Below are 25,004 nucleotides of genomic sequence, written 5' to 3' on the forward strand. Positions count from 1 at the left end.
AGCCAGTAAGAAACACACCTGAGCTCGTCTTGGCTCCTGGACAACCACCATGAGGCTGTGAGAGGCTGTTTGCTCACTCCCAACCTGGCCAATAAATGATTTATTCAGTGTGTTCGTGGTGCTTTTGTTTCTCACCCTGCTGCTGTTACTCCCTGAGAGGTTACAGAAGTGGAGCAGCACATGAAGACTAACTCAGACCAAAATGTTTATTTTCCAAACAGTTTGAGACAGCCACAGATGCAGCTGCAAAGAGGCAGCAACAGGAAGGACCAAGGGCTTGTGACGCCGGTGGTGTCCAGGAACCTGGATAAGAGAGAACCTGGCCAAACAAACTGGGTCTGGCAGAGCCAGTTTTCATGTGGTGTGGGAAAACTGGGCATTAATCAGCTCCAGCAGGTGACCAATGGTTTCTAGAGAGTCTTGCTGGGGCAGCTGCTTGGCCAGGTCGAAGGCTTTCATCCCCAGCTCCTGGGCCTGGAATGGGACAGAAGAAACGCCCAGCAATGGTCAGGAATCTGGATTTTCTCATGGGATAGTTAAATACCTGCTGAGGCTCAGCCTGGAGCAGATCCAGGCTCTCTTTCCGAGGTGACCTGTACAAGCTGCTTTACAGGAGAGCCTAAAGCTGCCAGCAGATCCCATATTTAGGATCCAGTGGTGCAGACAGAAGATTACTGACCCCAGCCCCCCGTGCTGGACATCACCTCCAGTCTAGCACAGCTCCTCTGAACAATCCCAAAGCCATGTCAGGGAAAGAAAACAGCTGTACTGACTCTTCATTTCTCTTGATAAGGAACAAAATAATTTCCCTTGGTAACTCTTCCAGTGGTTAGAAACTCTCACAATTATAAAGCTTTGTCTTTTTAATTTTTCAGACAAATTCAAATTTGTTTGTGTGTCCCAAACACTCCCAAGTTATGGCTTTCTATAATACAATGAAGAGACCATTAATATTTCAATGCAGTATTTTTCAACATCTGTATTTTCACTCCTCAAAACCCAGGCTGAAGAAACTCAGGGTTTTGAGCTCTGATCCCAAACACAAGGGCCTGATTTCCAGATGGTATCTGCTCAGCACTTCCTCAAAATCAATTCTTGGTAAAGCACAGAAATTACTAATCACCTGAATTTTTAAGCCATAAAGACACAGGAATGCAGATTCCAAACTGGAATTACAAACCCCAATAGACTGAACCTTGAACTCAGAAGAGTCTGGCTCAAGGATAGGTCTGTGAGCCCCAGGTCTTGCTCTGTGTAACCCTTGAGCTCAGGTCTAAAGGCAGCTGCACTGCCAAGATAGTCCAGATAAAGGAAGAACCCAGAAAATGTGGAAAACTGCAGGATCTCCTGGCCTGGCAGAGACCAAAACACATCCCCCAGGACTGTCACCCTTTACAGAGTGCAGATCACAGAATCATGGAATAGTTTGCCTAGCAAGGGACTTTAAAGGTGATCTCAGACCCCATGGCAGGGACATCTTCTACAAGACCAGGCTGCTCCAAGCCCCAGCCAACCTTGGACACTTCCAGGGATCCAGGGCCTCCCCACCCTCCCAGGGAAGGGTTTATCCCACTGTCCCACCCAAGCCCTTGGTTTGAGCACTATGAGGCACTTTGCTCCTGGTCACCAGCACTGTGGGCTCAGGAGAGGCGCTGGGGAACAAGAGGACCAGGATGACTCCAGAGCAGCTGCCCAGTCCTCCTGAACCCTTTCAGAGCCAACCTACCTTGGCTAAATCCAGGCCCAGGTAGTGGATGATGGCCAGGGAGTGCAGGATTTGGGCTGTTTCCCCCGGGTGCTGCAGGGGTCCCTGCTCCCGGAGCTCCAGCACCGCGCTCAGCATCCGCGCTCCCCTCTCGCGCTGCGCCTCGGCTGCACGGAGACACAAACGGGCCTGAGGGGTGCATTTGTGCAAGGGAGGACATTCAAAACTGCCCAAGTGGCTTTTCTAGACAGCAAAGCATTTCTATTACAAATATCAACGTGGTCTGAGGGTGGGCAGGCCCTGGCACAGGTGCCCAGAGCAGCTGTGGCTGCTCCATCCCTGGAAGTGCCCAAGGCCAGGCTGGACAGGGCTTGGAGAAACCTGGGATAGGGGAAGGTGTCCCTGCCATGGCAGGGGGTGGAATTAGGTGAACTTCAAGGTCCTTCCCATCCAAACCAGTGTGGGTGTCTATGATCCCAGCTTCATGCAAATTCCATGCCCATGAACAGGACTCCTTTCATCCAGTCAGTGCTTGTCCCCAGCCATGGGACAGAGAGACAGAAACAGCCAGCGTTTCTCACAGCAGCTTGGGAGGAGTTTTAGGGAGCTAGAAAGATGTGATGACTTGTTGACTATAAACAAATTGCAGGTGCTGTTTTTCTACTTTATTTTTCCATTCCTCTCAAGAACAGAGCATGAGAAAGATGTTTCTGTTAGTTAGCCAATAGAATAGAATCTGTTGTACCACTCTATAAAAACCTCATGGTTCTTTTGAATAAATCCTTCTTTGCCTTTTCTACAATCCTGCCTCTCGCCTGTTCCTGCCCCAACCCCAGTGCAAGAGTGACAAGTGCTTGTGTTATCAGCCTTCAGGCAGGATGTGGAGTCACAACAGCTGCAGGAAAAGAACTGTTTTTCTACTCCTGTCACACCAAAGATGGTCTCCTGTAGCTCTGCCTTAGTGTTCTTCCTACTCTGGGAACTCCTGATGCAGGTTGTGCCAGGAAATGGGATTTTCAGAAATGTTTCTCTTCAAATCACAGAATCCCAGACTGCTTTGGTTTGGAAGGATCTTAAAGACCATCTCATTCCAATCCCTGGCAATGGGCAGGGACACCTTCCACTAGACCAAGTTGCTCCAAACCCTGTCCAACCTGACCTTGAACATTTCAGGGAGAGAAATTTTTATTCCCTTTTCTGACAATGTCCTTATTAGCACAGATGGTAGAAAGGAGCCAAGAACCAGAGTCTGGTCTGGTTCCAGGGAAGCCTGAGGTGGTACCAGGGGCACACTGATGCTTCCTGCACCTTTATGTGCCAGTGAGAGACTCCCCAGCCTTTCTGCCAAGAGTGCTCTCCTGATTAATACATCCAATTATCTGTACAGGCTATTCCATCATGTCCTGCTGCTCCAGGAGGGAGCTGTGCCCCCACCTAAGGGAGCTGAGTTGTCACATCCATTATTAAAGGGAGACCAAGGAGCTGCAGAGAAATGAGAATGTTTGAGTATCAAATTGCACCAGGTGAGGTTTACTTGCAATATTCAATAATAGGAAGAAATTTTTTGTTGAAAAGCATTGGAACAGGCTGCCTAGGGAGATGGTGGAGTCCCCATGCCTGGAAGTGTTCAGGAAGCACATGGATGTGGCATTTGGGATGTGGGTTAGTGGTGAACAGGACAGTGCTGGAGGAATGGCTGGACATCATTTTAAAGTGATGATTCCAGGAGTTCATGAATCAAATTTTGCTCCAGTCAGTGCCAAGGGAGCCGTGAAACGGAGAATGCAAAGCTGGGATTCCACGGAGCACCCTCATTCCTGAAGAATTGGCATTGCCATTCAACCCAGCCTCTGGAAACACCACGCCAACATGATCTGTAGGGTGCAGGGACACTCAAACCCCTCCTTGCCAAAGGTTTAGGAGCAACAGCAGCTCTTACTCGTGCCATCCTCGCTGCCTTCCTCCTCCTCGGAGAACGGCGACGCCTCTGCCCGCGCCTGGAGCGCTCGCTGGTGCCGCTGCAGGGAGCTCAGCAGCCAGGCATGCCACAGGCTGCTCACCTGGCAGGAAGCACGGCAATTATTGCACCCCTGTGGATCCCTGGTATTCACTTGTTCTCCAAACAATGCCCCTGCACAGCCCGTCCCCTGCGGGTCACTGAGCGGGGCTGGGTGTTCCCAAAGGGATCGCCCCGCTCCTCTCCCGCACAGCCCCAGCTGCGATCCTGGCACTGGCATCTCTTATGGGAAATCCTTTCCTTAGGATTTGGCCTCCTGAGACGCTGAGAGGCCTCAGGAACAAAATGTAACCAATGGTTATCTGCTGCTGTGGAATGCAACAGGTGCATCTGGGATTGGGCTCATGTGGTTGTTTCTAATTAATGGCCAATCACAGCCCAGCTGGCTCGGATACAGAGCCCGAGCCACAAACCTTTGTTATCATTCCTTGCTATTCTATTCTTAGCCAGCCTTCTGATGAAACCTTTTCTTCTATTCTTTTAGCATAGTTTTAATATAATATATATCATAAAATAATAAATCAAACCTTCTGAAACATGGAGTCAGATCCTCGTCTCTTCCCTCATCCAAGAACCCCTGTGGACACGGTCACAGGATCCCTCCCTTCTCCAGCTGATTTTCACCCAGTTTCAACAAATCTAACCAAAATCTTCATCAAAAGCTACTGGAGTTGAAGTTTGGGACTGGAATTTGCAGCTCCCAGCACCTTATTTCCACAAAAATTGACTTAAACAAATAAAAGTTCATTTTTTTTCAGTTATTAAATAAATTAGATAATTATTACTTTCCTTGCTTGATCAATCCATTCTGAAAATCTTTTATCAGTGTGGCTTTTTACTGATTCCCAATGTAAATTCCAGGTGGTTTGTTTGTATCCCACTCTTCCCTGGATTTAGGAACTCCTCTGTACTGGTGGGACTCTAACCCCTGACACAGGAAATTTGGTAGCAAAGCTGTTTTTTAACAAGGTTTGGCTGCTCAAACTGAAGAATTTTGAACTGATTACAGGAACAAAATATCATGGTTTTAACTCAGATAATTATTTATTTTATTGTTATTTATATATTATTTATATTTATTATTACATTATCTATTATTATTATTTATATATTATTTATATATTACCCATATATTATTTATATATTATTATTTATATTTATATTATCAATACTATAATTTATATCATGATATAATTTATATTTTGTATTCATATTTTATATTCATATTACATTTAATAATTTTATTATTCTATTATTTATATAATTTATTATTTTTATTTTATTTTATTTTATTTTATTTTATTTTATTTTATTTTATTTTATTTTTTATTAACTCAGATAATTATTTAAATCTGGGACTGATCCTAAAAGGCAACACTGACACTTGATATGGTCACCATCCCATTGAAAGGAAATGGAAAAAAACTTTGAAAAGAACATCAAAAAAAGCTGAGAAAAACTCAAGAGGAGAAGTTTTGGTTCTACCAACCTCAGTATAGAGTGAGTTTGCTGCATCCATTTTATTTTGGTGGAAGAAAATATTGGCCATGTGGAAGTACCCTCCAGAGACCTCAATAGAATTTAGTCCAAACTCAGCAGTTGCCAGGTAAACCTGAAATCAATATTAAATAAAAAATAAGCCCCAGAAGGTTCATGTTCATGGCAAACCTGGGAAGTTTTTCATTGTGGATGAATATTGCAAATGCTTGGGGGGGGGGTTTATGTGTAAATTATGCCTGACAGTGTTTGGAAAATGTGGTACTTAAAAGCTGTTTTTGGGGAGAATGTAAAGGAATGACACACTAAAATCTCTGTTTGGGGGTTATCCATAGGAATGAGGTATTAAGCTGTATTTTGGGGGTTATCCATAGAAATGAGGTTTTAAGCTGTATTTTGGGGGTTATCCATAGAAATGAGGTATTAAGCTGTATTTTGGGGGTTATCCATAGAAATGAGGTATTAAGCTGTATTTTGGGGGTTATCCATAGAAATCAGGTATTAAGCTGTATTTTGGGGGTTATCCATAGAAATGAGGTATTAAGCTGTATTTTGGGGGGTTATGTAAAGGAATAAGGTATAAACCCTCTATATTTTGTGGTTATCCATGGGAATGAGGTACTAAAGAATTGTATTTTTGGGGTTATCCATAGGATCCATAGGAATATACCCAGTTCACAGAGTTTATCCATAGGAACCTATTAAAAAGCTGTATTTTGGGGTTATGTAAAGGTATAAGGTGTAAAACCTCTATATTTTGTGGTTATCCATGGGAATGAGGTACTAAAGAATTGTATTTTGGGGGTTCTCCATAGGAATATACCTAGTTCACAGAGTTTATCCATAGGAACATACTAAAAATCTGTATTTTGGGCTTGATCCATGGGAATGCAACACCCTAAACCCCCCCTGGCTGGGGCAGAGGCACCTCTTGGTTGATTCTATAAAGTCCAGGGCAGGTTTCCCACCTGTCCCCCTGTCCCTGTGCCCCCTGTCCATCTGTCCCACCTCTCCCAGAGCCCATCCTGCTGCTGCTTTCCCAGCCCCCAGGCAATCCTGCTCTCCCCCAGAGCAGCATTCCAGCTATTCTGAGCTGCTGTGTGACTCTCAGCAGATCCCAGACACGCAGCCAAGGTCCAGGCAGGTCCTGAACTTGCTAAGAGCTAAAAACTTCTTACCTGGTGCCTTTGCAGGCACCACATTTAGGGAATTAACAACAAAAGAAAAGAAAGGGAGGATTTTGGAAGTCTCCAAAGAGTTTTGGGAGATTCCTTTGTGAGATTCTCAAATGCCCAAAGGGCTTCTAGACCAAGCAGAGACATGGTTGTGTGTTATAATAGAAAGGGTCTAACTCTTCTCCCTTTATGTCATCATTTACACCCACACAAAGCCACTATCAAATTCCACAGGAGTGGGAATACATCACTCAGCACCGGGTCACTGGATAAATTTAGTCCACATGGGACAGAAATAGGAGGTGGAGAAGTTCATCTGACTTTGGAGGATCAAATGACAGGCAAAGCATCCACAGGAACACAGGTGGCAATGGACAATTCCAAAGAGTTTTCATGGCTGAAGAGGTGGAATTTGAGGAAATGTCATTGAACCAATACTGAAATAGGGAAATAAGGCATTAATTAAATAATGGGTGAGAGATCTAAGAAAGGATTGAGGGAAATAACAGCCAAAATTTAAATTATCTGTGGAATAAAGGCAACTCCATCAGCTTGGGGCAGGAATGTCTGGGCATCTCTGCACTGAAATGAAGCTGATGGAGAAATGTACAGGGAGGAGCCATAGAGACAAGGAATGTGAGGAACATATGAGGAGTGTCTGAGGGAGGCTCAGCCTGGAGCAAAGGAGGCTCAGGGGGGCCCTTGTGGCTCTGCACAGCTCCTGCCAGGAGGGGACAGGCTCTGCTCCCAGGGAACAGGGACAGGAACAGAGGGAATGGCCTCAGGCTGGGCCAGGGGAGATTTCGATTGGATATTGGGGGAAATCCTTCATGGGAAGGGTGTTCAAGGATTGGAACAGGCTGCACAGGACAGTGGTGGAATCACCATCCCTGGAGGTGCTCAGAAAACAAGACCTGGGTTACTGGTGGAGCTGGCAGTGCTGGGGGAATGATTAGAACTTGATGCTCATGGAGGGCTTTTCCAGCCCTGGTGGTTCCATGATTCTCTGTCACTTCACAGCACTAGGGATAACTGGCAAAACACATCTTTAACTCCCCAGGTGTCTCAGATCCCTCCAGTTTGGGTGTCTGTGATGTGAGCCCTCTCAAGATCCCAAATCTGCCTGTTGCCATTTCCGTATTGATCTGGGAGGAGAAAATGAATTAAAATGGAAAAGTCCTGTGTTCCAAAGGACTTACATCATTGGCCAGGTGATACAAAGCCTGGTCCAGGTTTCCTTCAGCAATAGAGAAAAGCCCCAGCCCTCGGTGTAGCTTGGATTGGAGGGCAGCACTGCAGTCTGGGTTTTGGAGGACGATCCACTGGGCTTGGGAGAGGTATTTGGCTGCCTGTCGGGGACGGCCAGCACCTGGAGTGACACGGAGGGAAAATCAGGGAATAAGGGAGATAAAGGAGCATTTTTTAATCTGGAAAGTCAGAGAATACTACTGGCTGGCCTGGGGGAGCTTGATATGGAGATGCATTTTGGGGATTCCCCACTTCTTTCCCAAGTGCTTCTGAGTTACCCTGGTAACTCATTTACAGACAGGTAAATGTGTAGAGAGCTCCAAAAGGAGCCAGAAACCACAGAATTCCAGACTGATTTGGATTGAAGGGGACCTTCAAGCTCATCTAGTTCCAGCCACACCTTCCTCTATCCCAGACTGCTCCAAGCCCCATCCAACCTGGTCTTGGACACTTCTAGGGATGGGGCAGCCACAGCTGCTCTGGGGAAACTGTGCCAGGGCCTCAGCACTCTCCCAGGGAAGGATTTCTTCCCAATATCCCATCCCAATATCTGCCCTCTTGTCCTGGCACTCCAGAACCTTGTCCAAAGTCCCTCTCCAGCTCTCCTGGAGTCCCTTTAGGCACTGAAAGGGGCTCTGAGGTTTCCCAGGTGAGCACCCCCAGCTCTCCCAGCCTGGCTCCATGGCAGAGGACACACTGCACACAACCTCTCTGGAACACGTGGCCTAAACAGGTTCAGTGCAGGCAGGCACTGCTGTCTCTCACTTTATCACACTGGAATTACTCACAGGGTTTTTTTCTCCCTGCTCTCACCACAGCCCTGAGTCAGCCCCACTGTGCCAGCAGAGCATTGTGTGAGCTCCTGGAATGGCAGTGATTTACAGGCAGAGCAGCTCCCATGCCCTTATTTGCCATGTTTTCCAAAGCAAACAATGAGAAAAAGCTCTGCTCAGGCAGAGCAAGATTTGTGAATGAACCGGGAGTTCTTTGGGTGCAATGGCCTCTGAAATGTTTGCTGAGATAAGAGCACAACTAAGCACCCTCTGGAATTTAATGCTTTGGGGAGTCATCCGAGGCCATGGAGGTAAAGAACAGGCTTTCATACAGCTTCTCCTGGGGGAATTGGTGGCGAGGGAGAAAACATTTCATTTGAAAACATTTCATTTGATTTCATTGATCTCCTGAGTGCTGAGGGATCCAGAAAAGGGGTGTGAGGGGGGTGTGTGTGTGTGACAGCTCACGTCTCTGCAATGCCCTTGAGGCACAGAGGGCCCACAACTGCTCCTGCCCAGATAAACGGCAAAAGGAAAGCAGAAACCTGAGCCGGGAGGCCTTGCCCTTGCCAGCATTCCCGTGTTGACAATGCTCACCCGTGGAGGCCTCGGCCAGGAGCAGACAGATGGGCAGGAGCTGCAGGGAGGCCGGGCCCAGCAGGCGGGAGCTGGAGCGCAGGGCCTGCAGCGCCGCAGGAATGGCTTCCAGGGGCTGCCCTGCCCACACGAACCCCTGCGCCCTGCTCAGCGCCACCGCAATCAGGGACTCCTGCAGGGAAAAACAGGGAGAAAGATATCACAGAACCCTGTGAGAGCTGAAATGAGGGATGTGGGATTACCCAGCAGCTCTCCAAAATGCAGTTTATTGTATACAAAATGCAGTTTATTGTATCCAAGAGTTACAGCGGTCCAGGGTCATGGATGACAGAGCCTGTGTCAGCTCCAGCTGCAGGCAGGCCAGGAGTCCTGCATTCCTCATTGAGGCTCCTACTAATGGTGCCCCACGTTGGGCACCACTGTGAGAGCCTGAATGAGAGATGTGGGGCTCCAGGAGGCTCTTCCAAATGCAGTTTATTGTGTCCAAGAGGTTACAGCAGCCCAGGGTCGTGGGTGACAGAGCTGTGCCTACAGCTCTCAGCTCCAGCTGCAGGCCTGGAGACCCGCATCCCTCATTCAGGGTCTTATTAATCTCTCTTACTAATGGTGCTCCATGTTGGGTGCCACTGTAAGAGCCTGAATGAGGGATGTGGGACTCCAGGGGCTCTCCAAAATGCAGTTTATAACATCCAAGATGTTACAGCAGCCCAAGGCCGTGGGTGACAGAGCCTGTGTCTACAGCTGTCAGCTCCAGCTGCAGGCAGGCCTGGAGACCCTTTGGTTTTGGTTACAATGCATTCTAGACTTTTCTTTTTGGTTACATTGCACTATATACTTTTCTTTGCTGAGCATCTTAATACAGTAGAACCAATCTATACCTTAACTATTATCTATAGCCCATCATAACTACTATAATTACCATATTCATGTTACTGTTCTCCAGTCACTAAAAGTTAGTGCATTACAGTTTAAGCTAGAAGTTGTTTTTCAGTTTTCTTGCAGTGGAAAATTCTGAGACCTTTTTTCTACTTGCAACATTTGCTGACTTGTTTGCCTGTGCTCTCTTTCTGCTTGGTAAAAACATTTTCTTGTTTGAGGTGGGTTTATCCTTTGCTCTATGCCATAAAAACCCCCTCTAACTAACACACCCTTTGCCTCCTTGGTTATCCAGTGAGACTGGCTCAGCAATTCTTTTCTTCTCTACCAAAACTTGCTTCCATCTCTATTCCTTCATCAGAGTCTGCATTTAAAAATCTTTCTGGCAAGCACAGATATCTGTGAGACTTTCTTGTCAAACTTTCATCCTTCCCAACAGAACCCCACAATGGTTTGGGTTGGAGAGACCTTAAAGCCCATCTCGTCACATCCCCTGCCACGGGACACCTTTCACTAGACCAGGTGTGTCACAGACATATTTTATGAAAAATCCCTTTGCCAGGATCTTTTCTCCTGAGAAGCTGAGAAGCTTCAGCTTCTCCATATTTTGCTGCTTTGGAATGTGATTTGGAGAATTGTTTACCCAGCATGTGAAATTGTTTTTACTTGATGACCAATGACAGCCACCTGTGTCGAGGCTGTGAGCAGACACAAGATTTTATCATCATTCCTTTCTATTCCTTTCAAGCCTTCTGATGAAATCCTTTCTTCTATTCTTTTAGTAGAGTTTTAATATAGCATTTTATTTTAATATAATATATATAATAAAATAATAAATCAGCCTTCTGAAACATGGAGTCAAGATTCTCATCTCTTCCCTCATGCTGGGACCCCTGCAAACACCCCCACACAGGTGGTTACAGATGCACAGGCTCTTTTTAAAATTGGGTTTTCAAATGAAAAAGCAGCAATTGTAATGTAGTTTGTGGCTGTAATTAATAGGCAGACATTAAAGCTGTCATATTAGAAGGTATTAGAGTCTGGCTCCATTCCTGCTCTGAGCAGGAACAGCTTTGGTCATGTGGTGTCTTCCTGGATGAAGAATCCTTTACGCCTCCTGACAAGGTCTCATAAGGCTGCAGCAATAAAAGCTGTGAAGCACAGAAAATGATCATCACAAGACCAGAAAGGAGATTAGAGCCAGGGGCTCTGGTGTGACTCAGAGCCAGCCAAGCCCCGTGGTGCCAGCATGGCACAGCTCCAGCTGCTGGAGAGAGCTCCTCACAGGGAACTGCAGCTTCATCCCACCCTCTCCTGGCTGCTCCTGCACTGGGATCTGGTGTGCAGAGTCTGAAAACTGGTCAGAATCAGAATGTATTGTTCTTCCTGACTCTCCTGGACTGGGATTTGGTGTGCAGGGTCTGAAAACTGGTCAGAATCAGAATGTGTTACACTTAGCAAATCCATCCCCAGCTGGGGATGCTGCAGTGTTTGGGTTTGTCAGAATCCAAAACTTATCCTGTACTTATCCATATATCCATGGCACAGCTCCAGCTGCTGGAGACATGGCCAGGGAGTGAGGAGAGAGCTCCTCACAGGGAACTGCAGCTTCATCCCACCCTCTCCTGGCTGCTCCTGCACTGGGAATTTGTGTGCAGAGTCTGAAAACTGGTCAGAATCAGAATGTGTTTCACTTAGCAAATCCATCCCTAGCCAGGGTTGGTGGTGCAGCAGCTCCTGCAGTGTTTGGGTTTGTCAGAATCCAAAACTTATCCTGTACTTATCCATATATAGCTGCTCCCTGCCTTTTGCTGCTCCTACCAGTGCACAGCATTTGGCCTCTCCAGCGTTAGCAGCAGCTGATGTCACCCCCAGCTCCACAAACAGCTCTCCATCCCAATTCCTGCTCCCTGCCAGGAGCTGTGCATACTGTGTCCTTACACAAGGAAAAAGCACCAGGGTCCTTGCAGAATGACAGAATTCCAGAAAGGTTTGGGTTGGGAGGGGCCTTAAAGCTCATCTTTTTCACTCCCTGTCATGGGAAGGGACACATTCCACTAGACCAGGTTGCTCAGAGCCCATCCAGCCATACTAACACTCGTCCATCAGCTTTTCCCAGCAGTGGTGCAGCAGGGAAGCTGCCTGGGAATCAGTGGTGCTGCTGGAGAGCACAGAACTGCTGGTTCTACCCTGGTTTTCTCAGTGAGACACCAAGAAAACACCAGTTCACCCCTTTATCACCCTCTGCCTCCAGCTGGGGCTCAGCTGGGCACAGACACCAATCTCAGAGCTCCTGGAGGCCAGGCTTGGGCATTTTGCTGAGCTTGAACTGCTTGGGGTGAGGCAGAGTTGTGCCTTTGAAGGAGCAGCTCCAGGATAGAGAGCTCCAGGATAGCCTGGGAATGTTTCCTGGAGATCCTGGCTGAGGTAAAGAGACACTTTGGGATAAATGAGATCACCAAAGAACACAGCCCAGAGCAACAGCCCCTGCTCCAGTGAGGAGAGCCAACAGCCAGAAAACACAGCACCCATTCCTGAGCTAGCAGAGCATGGAGAGGGGAAATGCAGGTTCTCCAGAGCAGCTCTGGCATCCCTGGAAGGGCTGGACAGGGCTTGAAGCAACCTGGGATAGTGGAAAGTGCTCCTGCCCATGGCAGAGGGTGGAATGAAATGGACTTTAGGGTTTCTTCCATGCCAAACCAGTTTGGGATTCTGTGAAACACAAACTGTGTCCAGGGAGCAGGTGGTGCCCAGGAGAAAACCAGCACAAGCTTGGGGCAGCAGCAGGAAAAGCTGGTTGTTTCTCAGGCTGCTTTTTCTGTCTGTGCCAGTCTGGTGCAACCAGTGCAGGCCCCAGTGCGTGGGCATGGCCCAGATTGGCATCTGGGAGGTGCTGGAGATTGGGATCATTCTTTTTTTACTCCTTGTCAATGCTATCATCACTGCTTCCCATGGCCTGAAACATCTGCAGCGAGGACAAAGCTGGGGGTTGGACCCTGGCACAGCTTCCAGGAGGAGAAGAAAGAGCAGGAGGAGCCCTGGAGCAGTGAATATTTCCACCCACAGTTCCAAGCCTTGGAGCAAGGCTCCCTTTGGCCCTGAAGAGCCCTGGGGGGATGGTTCCCTTTGGCCCTGCCCTGGTTTCCCCCTGGCCCTGCCACTCTGGGCTCTCTCTCCATGTGTGTTGCAATTTGAGGTTTCTCTGAAGATGCCCCCACACAGTTTTTGGGGTTTGAGGGGGCTGAGGACCCCAGCTGTGCTCCAGGTGGGAGCAGGGGGTGGGAACACACTCAGGGCTCAGTGCCACATCCTTTATTCACTCTCAGGCACCAAAATCTATGGTGTGGATGGAGAAATGAGGATTTCAGGGAGAGGGAAGGCTCCAGTGAGCTGCAGCAGAGCAGGGCTGGATCTTTTCCCATGCCCAGGAGCTGTGGGGAGCTGACATCACACAGGCAGGTGAAGCTCATCTCCAAACAGAAACTTGGAGTTCTGTTGGTTTGGAGGTGCTGTCTGCAGGCACCCCCCTGGCTATGTTGACAGAAGCAGATTTCTATCAACAAAGCTTTGGAGCACAGACAAGGAATGAAACTCATAAAACCTCCTGGCTCCCAGCTCCCTGCTCCTTGGACCACAGGGCATTTGGATGTGCCCAGCTTTCCCTGTGTCCTGACTGAGGCTGCAGCTCTGTGTTTGCTAAACAAACACAGGGCAGGAGTGGGTGAAGTACAGCAGAAATGTTCAAAAAGCAGCAAAACCAAGGCAGGCTTTGGGCAGGTTTTTTCTCTGGTTGTCATGAGTCTGCAGAGCTTTTCCTTCGACTCCAAAGGACTTTTTTGCATCAAATCCCAGACTGGTTTGGGTTGAAGGAAGCCTATGGCTCAGCTCATTCTGCCTCCTGCCATGGACAGGGACACCTTCCATTATCCCAGGCTGCTCCAAAGCCTGTCCAGCCTGGCCTGGGACACTTCCCAGGATCCAGGGGCAGCCACAGCTGCTCTGGGCAAGCATTCCAGAGCCTCCCCACCCTCACAGGGAAGAACTTTTCAAGCACTTTTGTTGGATCTGGAATAGGAATGTGATGCACTGAATAACCTCCCCCTCTCCCAACACCTCTGAGCCAGCCCAGGCCCAACTTGGCTGCTCCAAATCCTGCTGGACACAAAGGAACTTCTCCCTCTTGCAGGTAACTGAGGGATTTCCACTGTCTCCCTCCTTTCTTTGGAGAGAAGGAAAGCAAAGTGTCCCAGCACAGACTGGTCTCAAAATCTATTTCATTTAAATAGGCTGGAGACAAAGGTCAGAGAACAGATGATGTTAGGGGTTGTTAAGGAGTTTATAAATATCTCCACTTCAAAAACCAACCCCAGAGTCTTCTCTCCCTGCCTTGCCCATTCCCAGCTCCACACTGTTGTTTGCTCACCCAGTGTGAACCCCAATCAAGAGTGACTTTCTCTCCACCAGACTTCCTGCTGTCTTTCCCTTCACCTAATTAAACCAGCAGATTAACTTCCAGCTAATGAAGGAGCACTTCCCTCAGCTGGCAGCCACGTGGCCTGCTGGAATGTATGGGCATAATTTTAGTTACAATAAAGTCAGTGATGTAATCAGTGTCAACACCAGTGTTCAATAGCAGGGGAGTTTCTTGGAACAGCTTCAAGCACTGCTGGATGCAGAATCCTGCCACACCCCCATGACACCCATTTTAACCTTGCAGGTTTTATGAAGAACAAACTTAAACAGAACGCGGAGTTAAGGAAGTTTTGCATTTTCCCTTTGGGACACACTGGCCTGACACACCTTCTGTGGACTTTGCTCAACAGTCTCACCTGGAATTTTCAGCCAGACAGGAGTTTCCAAACCAGCCTGTGATGTCATTGCCCAGTTCCTGTAAAACCAAAAGGAATCTGCTGCCTGAAGCCTGTCACAAGCTCTCACCAAACAGGACTTTTACCTTTGGACTTCACCTTTCTGGAAGCTCCCAGGAAAGGTGAACAGCAATGAGCTGGTCCAGAAACACCTTAGAAATAATAATTCACGGAAAATTCATGAAGTAATAATTCATGGAAAATTCAAAAGATTAGGGATGTTCTCCTCAGTGGAACCATTGCATTGTTCTAAACCCACTGTGTGCTATTATTCTGTGTCTGGGAGCTTTATAGAGGGAAAATTTATTTCCACAGGGAGGATTTTCAGGAGCAGATGCACCTGGGTGGGTTATTTTAGCAACAGTGTGGAACAGCAGATCCTGCACTCCATAAACAGAAACAGAAGGAGCTGCAAACCACTGAGGCTGGAAAGGAGCTGCACATCTGCAAGTCTCCCTGAGGCCTGGTGGAGAAAAAAGGCTGGATTTAGTGGGAAAGGGTGCTCCAAGCTGGCTAGGAAAACAAAGGGAGGGGACTTGTTTTCTTTACTCTAGAAAAGGGGATACCCTCCCATCAAACAGCCTGGAAGAAGAAATCTCAGCTGGATCCCACAATAGGGGTTGATAGAGCAACCCCCTGGCAAGGTGGGAAATCCAGGATTGCTGCTGCCCCAGGAAGCTCAGGACATGAAGTAAACACTGTGGAAAAGGCTGCAGGCTCAGGAATTATTGTATTTGCAGGGACCCTTGTGGCAGGGAGGAATGATGAATCTGACTCCATGTTCTCAGAAGGCATATATATTATATTATATTATATTATATTATATTATATTATATTATATTATATTATATTATATTATATTATATTATATTATTATGATACACTAACTGTACTAAAGAATACAGAAAGGATACTTACAGAAGGCTAAAAAGATAATAATGAAAACTTGTGACTCTTTCCAGAGTCTTCACACAGATTGGCCCCAATTGGCCAAAAAGTCAAAACAACTCACAGAATCCAATGAAACAATCACCTGTGGGTAAACAATCTCCAACCACATTCCACATGAGCACAACATATGAGAAGCAAATGAGATAAGAATTGTTTTCCTTTTTCTCTGAGGCTTCTCAGCTTCTCAAGAGAAAAATCCTGGGCAAAGGGATTTTTCCAGAGAATGTGAATGCCACAAGGAATGACAGAGAGGATGCTCCCACTCCCCTTATTTTTGAGGTTTTGTTTACAAAAACAACCCCCAAACCTCTGCAACCAAGTCCCAGATCAACCAAGGAGGTGCCATCCTCTCCCTTGGAAGCATCCAGAGGGAGGAATTCTAAAGGGGTGAATCCTGTGAAGGCAAAAGCCTTGCTTGGTTTTAGGCAAGAAATTCCTTTCTGTTTTATAGGGATTGGGCAGTGACAGCCAAGGCTGCTTTGGAGACTCCAGGGTGGCTGAAAATTCCAGGTGAGCCCAGTCTGCCCCAGGTGAGCCCCACCATGGACAGCCAGGGTGGGGAGAGGAGCTGCAATTCCATCCCTGGAAGCCCTTTGGAGTTGTGCTTGTTCCTCCTGCACCCACCTGCTTCCTCAGCAGCTGCTCCTTGCCTTGTTTTCTGTCCTTTTCAGAATGGAAACAGGGCTGGGGCCTGAGGACTGGGCTGAGCAGGTGGCAGATTTGGCTGTGGATGCTGACCCAGTCAGTTTTCTGGTGGGAGACATCACTGGCAAAAGGAGGGGAGAAAGATGCTGGGATTTGCTGGGATTTTATGTAAAGGGAGATTATTCCTTGCTGTCTTTCAGGATTTCTCCACAACATTTACCCAGAGCCCCTGGGCTGCCTGCAGGGTACCCAAAACATGATATTCCCAAAAATCTGCATTTCACAGCACCCTCCTGCCCCATCCCCACAGCTCTCTGTGCTAAAATCCTTATTTACATCACTCCTGAACTCCTGATACAGCTGAGTTTGAACAAATCCAACACTGGAAAAACAAAAAACACCAAACCAACCCACGCCTGTGGGAACAGGGAATGTTCTGGAGCTCAGTGGCTGCTCTGAGGGCATGTGAGGGATGTTTGTGTGACACTCCAGAACTCCCTGAGCTCTGCTCCCTGCCTGGTGCAGGAGCTGCTGGAGGCAGCAGGAGCACTGCAGGTGAGTGTGCCTGCTCCAGCTCCTCCATCCTGGCTCTGCTCCCTGCCTGCTGAGCCTTGTCCCACATCTCATCCCTGTGTCTGTGTGTTCTGAGCCTCATCCCAGGGACAATCTCTGCCTCTTCCTTGTGTCCCAGACCACACCCCAGGCTTTGTCCCTGCCTCTCTGTCCTTTTCTGGGCCTGTTCCTGCCTCCTACATTTCATCCTGGGCCTTCTCCACACGTCCTCAGACTCATCCTGTGGCTGGTTCCTGCTTCCTGGGCCTCACCCTTGATTTATTTATTATTTATCCATTATTTAATATGGATATTGATCTAGTACCGATATCCAACTGTGACGGACAAAGACTCTCTAACAGTTTAAAGTTAGAAAGTGAATGTTTATTTATGTTTATTGTGGGATAACTCCCAAATTCACACTGCAATTTACAGGTGATTACAGAGTCCTTTTATCTATACAAAATACATATTCATAACTTTGGTACATCCCATTACCAATATGGATATTGATCTAATACCAATATCCAAAACCTCTCAGACAGTTTAAAGTTAGAAAATGTTAGAAAATGTGTGTTTATTGTGAGATAACTCCCAGATACACACTGTGATTTACAGGTGATCACAGAGCCCTTTTATCTATACAAGTATTGAATACCCAAAATACAAATGCATATTCATAACTTTGGTACATCCCATTCCCCACTTTGTATGGTAATTAGTTCAAAAGCTATTAAGCATGAGTAGTTTGTTCCTCGAAATGGGTCCGTGGTCCCTTTCATGGAGAGGGGTCCCAAAATGAGGAAGTAAATGAAGTCTTCCTTGTTCTGACCTTTCTGCCTTTTCAATGCAAATATGAGAAATGAACCCTTAGTAGAACTCCCGTTCCTGTCTTCAATTGGTTCCAGAACAGAGGAGGCCACAATTGTCTTATGTTCCTAAAAACAATTGTCTCATGTTCCTAAAAACAATTGTCTTATGTTCCTAAAAGCTATTTATCAGTTTCTATAATGAAAAATCATTATAAACCCAGCTAACCAAACAATATGTTGACAAGCAATCAATTATTAGTTAACTATTAACTCTTAACTTCATCAAGGCCTACCCATTTATTTTGATTAACTCCAATAAAGCTTATCTCTAACCAAAAACCTCAGCTCCTCTAAACTCTCTAAATTCCTTAAAGTTGATGTTTCACCCTGGCCCTTCTTCCCATGCCCTGGGCCTCGTGTCCTGAGCTTTTTGTGCCTCTCGTCCTGCCCCGAGTCTGTCCCTGCCTCATCCTGAACGCCAAGCCTCATCCCAAGCTTGCTGCCTGTGCCTCGGCCTCACCCTGGAGCTAATCCCTGCCTCCTCCTTCCTGGGCCTCATCCTGAATCCTCATCCCAAACTTTCTGCCCGTGCCTCAGCCTCACCCTGGAGCTAATCCCTGCCTCCTCCTGCCCTGTCCCGGTGCCCCGGGCCTCCTCCCGGGCAGTCTCACCAGTAGTAGGTGAGGCGGCAGCCGGGGCAGCGCAGCGGCGCCGCTCGGGCCCCGCACAGTTCGCAGCGCGGCAGCCCCGCCATGCCGGGCCCCGAACCCTCGACGCGTCCCCGGTTGCCGGGGCGACACTTCCGGTGGGACCGGTGCCATCACTTCCGGTCGGCACTAACGGCCGTTCTGTTGCCGAGACAACACTTCCGGTGCGGGGAAAGCGCCACACGTGATTTCCGGCGGGCCGGTGCCGGTCATGGCGGCGGCGGTGAAGGAGGAGGAGAAGGACAAGGACGATGAGGAGGACAACGCTGTGGATACGGCGGCGACCGAGGAGCGGGTGCGGGCTTGGGCGGCGGCGCAGGCGGCGCGCGGGCGGCGCGTGGCGCTGGTGACGTCGGGCGGGACGCAGGTGCCGCTGGAGGCGCGCGCCGTGCGCTTCCTGGAGAACTTCAGCAGCGGGCGGCGCGGGGCGGCCTCGGCCGAGCGGCTGGTGCGGGCCGGCTACGGCGTCTGCTTCCTGCACCGCGCCCGCTCCGCCTTCCCCTGGGCCCGCGCCCTGCCGCCGCACGGGCCCGCGCTGCTGGACGCGCTCCGCCTCACCCCGGGGCCGCCGCCCGGCGTGGCCGCCGCCCCCGCCGCGCTGCCCGCGCTGCTGCCCGCGCTCCGCGAGTACCAGCGCGCCACCGAGGAGGGAGCGCTGCTCGCCATCGAGTTCACCGGGCTCGTGGAGTACCTGGCGCTGCTGCGCGCCGCCGCCAGAGCGCTGGCGCCCCTCGGTACGGCCGTGAGGGGATGGGGGGAAACAGGGGGGGATCGGGAGTGAGGGACGAGACGGGCACCGGCTCGTGGGGCACACGGCAGGAGAGGATGGGGTGTGAGGGGACAGGGTGGTCCTGGGCGAAGGTTCAGTGTAAGGAAGGATGGAGCCCCCGGGGTGTGAGGGGACAGGGTGGTCCTGGGCCAAGGTTCGTGGTGAGAGGGGGATGGAGCCCCCCAGGTGTCTCAGTGTGAGGGAACGGGGTGGTCCTGGGTGAAGGGTTGGGGTGAGGAAAGATGGAGCCCCCCGGGGTGTCTCAGGTGATCCTGTGCCAAGGTTTGGGATGAGAGAGGATGAGGCTCTTGGTGGGGTCTCCAGCCTGAAGGTACGGGGTGGTCCTGTGCAAGATTTGGGATGAGGCTCTCGTGGGGGTCTCCAGCATGAGGGGACAGGCAGAGCAGGAACGAGGGGATGTTGTGGGGTCCCCAGCATGGGGTAGATGATAGAACCCCCTCACGGTGGCCCCAGGTGTGAGGTGATCCCGGGACCTGTGGGGCTCTGTTGTGAGTGTACAAGGAGGCCTCCTTGCTTGGAGGGCTCCTGCATCCTGCCATGAGGGTCTGGGCTGTCCCTGGAGGCTGCTGGGGCTCCAGGGACAGGAGGAGGAGGGCACAGCACAGAGCCCAGGGTGGGGGCAGTGCTGTCCTGCTCAGGGTTGTGCTGGGGGTTCCCCCATGGTGTCCCCTTTGGGTGTTGGGGGCAGTGCTGCCCTGCTCAGGGTTGTGCTGGGGGTTCCCCCATGGTGTCCCCTGTTGGGTGTGGGTGGTGGCAGCTCAGCTGGCTCTGGGGTGGCAGCAGGGGACAGCAGCTGTGTTCCCTCCCTCAGGCTCCAGTGCCATGTTCTACCTGGCAGCCGCCGTGTCGGATTTCTACATCCCGGTCTCTGAGATGCCAGAGCACAAGATCCAGTCCTCAGAGGGACCCCTGCAGGTGAGGCCCCCCCTGGGCATGGCCCCCTGTGCCAGCCCCCTCAGCCATGCCCTCCTTGCTTCCAGGGTCCTTCTCCTGAGAGCTGGCTGTGGATAAAAGCTGTGTTGTGAGAGGGTGAGATCCCACAGGGACAGAACCCTCTGGAAATCCTGGAGTTGCATTGTTTTATCTTGCACTGAGGGGCCCAGATAAGAGGGCAGGGCAGGATCAGCCCTGCTCTCCTTTGATCCAGGTTTATTTTTAGGCTGGGATGAAGGGGTGAGGGGTCCCATGGGTTATCTGCAGGGAGGTCAGTGCTGCTCTGTCTGATATGGAGCAGCTTCAACACGTCTGCACTTGTGGTGTGGCACATGAAGAGGGCCCCCTGAGGTGCCTCCTGCCTTTCTGGCTTTGTCCTTTAAAGCTGCCCATGCTTCCATGGAGATGAGGAGAGGGTGGGTCTCAGAGAGCTGAAGTGCTCCAAGAATAGCTCCTGGAGTGCTTGAGTTGCTGCCTTTTGTCTGGAGAGAGGCTTTGGAGAAGGGCCTGGAGTGCTGGGACTAGGGGGGAATGGTTTCAAACTGACAGAATGGATTTAGGTTGGATATTGGGCAGGAATTGTTCCCTGGGAAGGTGGGCAGGCCCTGGCACAGGTGCCCAGAGCAGCTCTGGCTGCCCCTGGATCTCTGGAAGTGTCCAAGGCCAGGCTGGACAGGGCTGGGAGCAGCCTGGGACAGGAGAAGGTGTCCCTGCCATGGCAGGGGTGGAATGAGATGGGATTTAAGGTTCCTTCCAACCCCAAACCATTCCATGACTCTGGGATCCATCTTGCTTGTACGAATGACAGAACAACACTGCAGTGCTGCCCTCTCAGAGCAGGTGTCTTCTGGAATTCTTTCTATAACAAATACCACATTTATTTCATTAATTACTTTCTAAGAAGTTGCTGGGCTTCATTCTTTAACATAAACATTGGAAAGGTGAGACCTGGCCTGATTGCCAGTGGTGGATCCAGAGGTTGGGAAGCTGGAGAACAGACTCCCACTGTTTTTCTCCATGCTTTAGCACTTTTATATGGTGAAGATGGGATAAACTACCCAAATTCTGGAGAGGTGGAAATTCAGATTTGTGCAGTTACAATGCTCTTTTAAATCTTTTCATGTTTATATTCCCCCAGTGTGGTTGGCTCTGGGAATGCAGGGTTCCTGTGGCCTGGCCTCAGAACCCCCTGCCTGTGAGCACCACATGGATCATTTAATTTAAATTTGGAGTCATTTGAACCTTGTTTGGTGAGCGCTGCCTTGAAAAACTTCCTGCTGCAAATGGAATATGAAACAAAGCTGGAATTCCCCTCTTTCCCATCCCATCTCTTATTACAAAACTCCCTGTGTGACCGTGTTCACAGGGGTCTGAGGATGAGGGAAGAGATGAGGATCTGACTCCAGTTTCAGAAGGCTGATTTATTGTTTTATGATATATATTATATTAAAACCATACTAAAAGAATAGAAGAAAGGATTTCATCAGAAGGCTGGCTAAGGATAGAAAAAGAAAGAATGATAACAAAGGCTTGTGGCTTGGACAGAGAGTCTGAGCCAGCTGGGCTGTGATTGGCCATTAATTAGAAACAACCACCTGAGACCAATCACAGATCAACCTTTTAATTCATTTAATTTAAATTTAGTGTCGTTTGAACCTTGTTTGGTGAGAGCTGCCTTGAAAAACTTCCTGCTGCAAATGGAATATGAAACCAAGCTGGAATTTCCCTCTTTCCCATCCCATCTCTTATTACAAAACTCCCTGTGTGACCGTGTTCACAGGGGTCTGAGGATGAGGGAGGAGATGAGGATCTGACTCCATGTTTCAGAAGGATTGATTTATTATTTTATGATATATATTATATTAAAATTATACTAAAAGAATAGAAGAAAGGATTTCATCAGAAGGCTGGCTAAGGATAGAAAAAGAAGAATGATAACAAAAACTTCTGTCTTGGACAGAGTCCAAGCCAGCTGGATTGTGATTGGCCATTAATTAGAAACAACCACCTGAGACCAATCACAGATCAACCTTTTAATTTATTTAATTTAAATTTGGTGTCATTTGAACCTTGTTTGGTGAGCACTGCCTTGAAAAACTTCCTGGTGCAAATGGAATATGAAACAAAGTTGGAATTCCCCTCTTTCCCATCCCATCTCTTATTACAACTCCCTGTGTGACCATGTTCACAGGGGTCTGAGGATGAGGGAGGAGATGAGGATCTGACTCCATGTTTCAGAAGGATTGATTTATTATTTTATTATATATATTATATTAAAATCATAGAATAGAAGAAAGGATTTCATCAGAAGGCTGGAATAGAAGAAGAAGAATGATAACAAAGGCTTGTGGCTTGGACAGAGTCTGAGCCAGCTGACTGTGATTGGCCATTAATTAGAAACAACCACATGAGCCCAATCCCAGATGCACCTGTTGCATTCCACAGCAGCAGATAATCATTGGTTACATTTTGTTCCTGAGGCCTCTCAGCTCCTCAGGAGGACAAATCCTAAGGAAAGGATTTTCCATAAAACATGTCTGTGACATCCCTGCAATGTTTTGACTGATTTTTTTTCTATTTCTCTTTCCCCACTGCAGATCACAATGAAGATGGTGCCAAAAATGCTGTCACCCCTGGTCAGAGACTGGGCCCCTGAGGCCTTTGTGATTTCCTTCAAACTGGAGACAGATGCCCAGATCCTGCTGGATAAATCCCGGCAGGCTCTGGAGAAATACCGGCACCAGGTGGTGGTGGCCAACGTCCTGGAGTCCCGCAGAACCTCTGTCATCATTGTCACCAGGGACTCACAGACTCCCTTGTCCCTGTCTGACCAGGAGATAGCACAAGGCATGGAAATAGAGGAGAAGATTGTGAGTTACCTGCAGGGCCAGCACACAGCCTTTATAGAGAGGAAAGGCTGAGGAGGAGAATCTGGGAGGAAAGGAGGGAGTGGTGCTGCAGAGGGAGTGGGGCTGGAGCCTGTGCAGGTGAATAAAGCAATCCCCACGAGCACAAGGAGGGCCATCCAACACTCTGTCACCTTCACACAGCTTGGCCACAGCTGTTGTGGCTTTTTAAAAGAGAAATGCAAGGAAGTGAAACCATTCCAAGGAGGAAAGAAGCTTGTTTCTGTCCCGTGGGCTGGGAGAGCTGGGAGGATGAGAAATGGTGAAAGTCTCTGTATATAAAGAATTTCTTGAATCTCCCTCTTTGAATTTTCTTTTAGAATGGCAGGAGGAAGGAATGGGGATGTGCTGGTTTTGTGACTGGAGTGGGGAGTCTCTGGTGTTGTGAAACCAGGGTAGCAAAAGGAGAATGAGGTGACAGCAGCTTTGGGGAAGCAGCTCTTGTGCCAGGAGAGATCCTGGGAGAGATCCCATGTTCCTGCATTTCAGGTGCTGCAGCAGTGTCCCTAAAGCATCTGTTCCAAAGGTTTTCCTTCCATCCCAGGTATTTGAAGGTTGCTTTGCTTCATATTCTATTTACACCAGAAAGTTTTCCAAGGCAGTGTTTGGTTCCAAGGCTCAAGTGTCGCTGCAGAGCTCTGTAAACAAAGGCAGGGCCTCATTTGGCACAGGCCACAGAGGATGGATCCAGGCTTGAGGCCAAGGTTGGAGAGGGGGAGTGGGCACTGAGCAGGGTGGTGTCCTGGCAAGGGAAAAGAGCTGGAGAAGGAAGGGCCTGGAGCACCAGGAGCAGCTGAGGGAGCTGGGCAGGGGCTCAGCCTGGAGAAGAGGAGGCTCAGGGGGGCCCTGGTGGCTCTGCACAGCTCCTGCCAGGAGGGGACAGCCAGGGGGGATTGGAGTTTGTGTCAGGGAGCAAAGGAGAGGATGAGGAAACAGCCCCAGGCTGTGCCAGGGGGGGTTCAAGGTTGGATATTGGGAAAATCCTTCATGGAAAGGTGTTCAAGTGTTGGCACAGCTGTGCAGGATGGTGGTGGAGTCCCCATCCCTGGAAGTGTTCAAAACAAGCGTGGATGTGGCACCTGGGGACAGGGTGTAGGGTGAACATGGCACTGCTGGGGGAATGTTGGACTCAATGATCTTGGAGGCCTTTTCCAGCCTTAGTGATTCCATGATTCTCTGATTGCCCCTGGAAGGGGAAGCTTCCTCTTGGCTGTGTGGATTTAGAACTGGAATTTAGAACTGGAATGTTCCTGATTTTATCTAAACCTTCTTTGAACCAATCAAGGCTCAAGTTACCAACTTGAATTTATCAACTTCAAAGTGTGTGTTCCTCATGCCTGCAAGAAACTTAACAGCAGCTCCTCTGCTGTCCATTGTGTGTCTGCTCATGGGCAGAGACAAATAAAATTTGTCCTCTGTCCTCCAAATAAATTCTCTGGGGTCCTGGAAAGGACAGCAGCACATGGGAATGCTGGAAATATTTCAAGAGGTGAGGTTGTGCTCTAAACCATGGAGTGTTCAGGAGGCACCAATGCTCTGGAAGTGGGGGGTGCTCAGCAAACAAGGAGAATAAAGCCAGAAGAGCAAGGAAAGAGCACAAGGATGGGCTCAGTGGATGCCATCAGTGATGGGAGAAATCCAGGTTGGTCAGGAGGGGAGAGATCCAGCTGGAAACTGAGTCAGGAGAAGGAAGGCACAACTTACCTGTGGCCAGGACTGCTAAAGAAGGTGAATAAGCTCCAAGAAGTGCCTGTCTTCAGCTGCCAGTAGGAAACTGGTGGGAATGTCCAGTCTGGGAGTTCTCTTGTGTTGGTTTGGAGCCTCTGTAGACAGCATGGATGGGCCAGCAGGGGTGGGAATATAAAACTTGTGTAAGTTGAACATGGCCTTGCAGGAGTGTTGGGACAAGGGTTGAGACAAATGCCACCAACGCTGTCTTCAGAGTGTCCTGG

At 49.0% G+C, this 25,004-nt stretch overlaps 2 protein-coding genes across 2 annotated transcripts; one reads left to right on the plus strand and one right to left on the minus strand.

Annotated features, from left to right (window-relative positions):
- Window positions 1–192: 192 nt before the first annotated feature.
- Window positions 193–18,586, minus strand: ZMYND12 (zinc finger MYND-type containing 12). Its single transcript, XM_071448975.1, has 8 exons — window positions 18,388–18,586; window positions 16,332–16,473; window positions 9,013–9,184; window positions 7,594–7,763; window positions 5,212–5,334; window positions 3,645–3,765; window positions 1,727–1,872; window positions 193–474 (listed from the first exon to the last, which is right to left on the minus strand). The coding sequence occupies exons 1-8, from the start codon at window positions 18,468–18,470 to the stop codon at window positions 355–357; spliced, it is 1,077 nt and encodes a 358-aa protein (XP_071305076.1). The 5' UTR covers window positions 18,471–18,586; the 3' UTR covers window positions 193–354.
- PPCS (phosphopantothenoylcysteine synthetase) lies at window positions 18,583–23,351 on the plus strand. Its single transcript, XM_071448977.1, has 3 exons — window positions 18,583–19,157; window positions 20,025–20,128; window positions 22,744–23,351. Exons 1-3 carry the CDS (start codon window positions 18,635–18,637, stop codon window positions 23,065–23,067), a joined length of 951 nt encoding a protein of 316 aa, XP_071305078.1. The 5' UTR covers window positions 18,583–18,634; the 3' UTR covers window positions 23,068–23,351.
- Window positions 23,352–25,004: the final 1,653 nt, after the last annotated feature.

Source organism: Agelaius tricolor, unplaced genomic scaffold (assembly GCF_023055355.1).
Source record: "Agelaius tricolor isolate 1412-34295 unplaced genomic scaffold, bAgeTri1.0.p SCAF_28, whole genome shotgun sequence".
NCBI classification, from domain to species: domain Eukaryota; kingdom Metazoa; phylum Chordata; class Aves; order Passeriformes; family Icteridae; genus Agelaius; species Agelaius tricolor.

Bases quoted from the DNA above. Each gene is read 5' to 3' on its own strand.
- ZMYND12 (XM_071448975.1), bottom strand. From the start codon at position 18,470: ATGGCGGGGCTGCCGCGCTGCGAACTGTGCGGGGCCCGAGCGGCGCCG. The intron at 16,474-18,387 runs GTGAGACTGCCC...TCCTTTTGCCAG, and splicing joins TGCCGCCTCACCTACTACTG to TGATGTCTCCCACCAGAAAA. The intron at 475-1,726 runs GTAGGTTGGCTC...GTCCCATTCCAG, and splicing joins TGGGCCTGGATTTAGCCAAG to GCCCAGGAGCTGGGGATGAA.
- PPCS (XM_071448977.1), top strand. From the start codon at position 18,635: ATGGCGGCGGCGGTGAAGGAGGAGGAGAAGGACAAGGACGATGAGGAG. The intron at 19,158-20,024 runs GTACGGCCGTGA...TCCCTCCCTCAG, and splicing joins CAGAGCGCTGGCGCCCCTCG to GCTCCAGTGCCATGTTCTAC. The intron at 20,129-22,743 runs GTGAGGCCCCCC...TCCCCACTGCAG, and splicing joins CCTCAGAGGGACCCCTGCAG to ATCACAATGAAGATGGTGCC.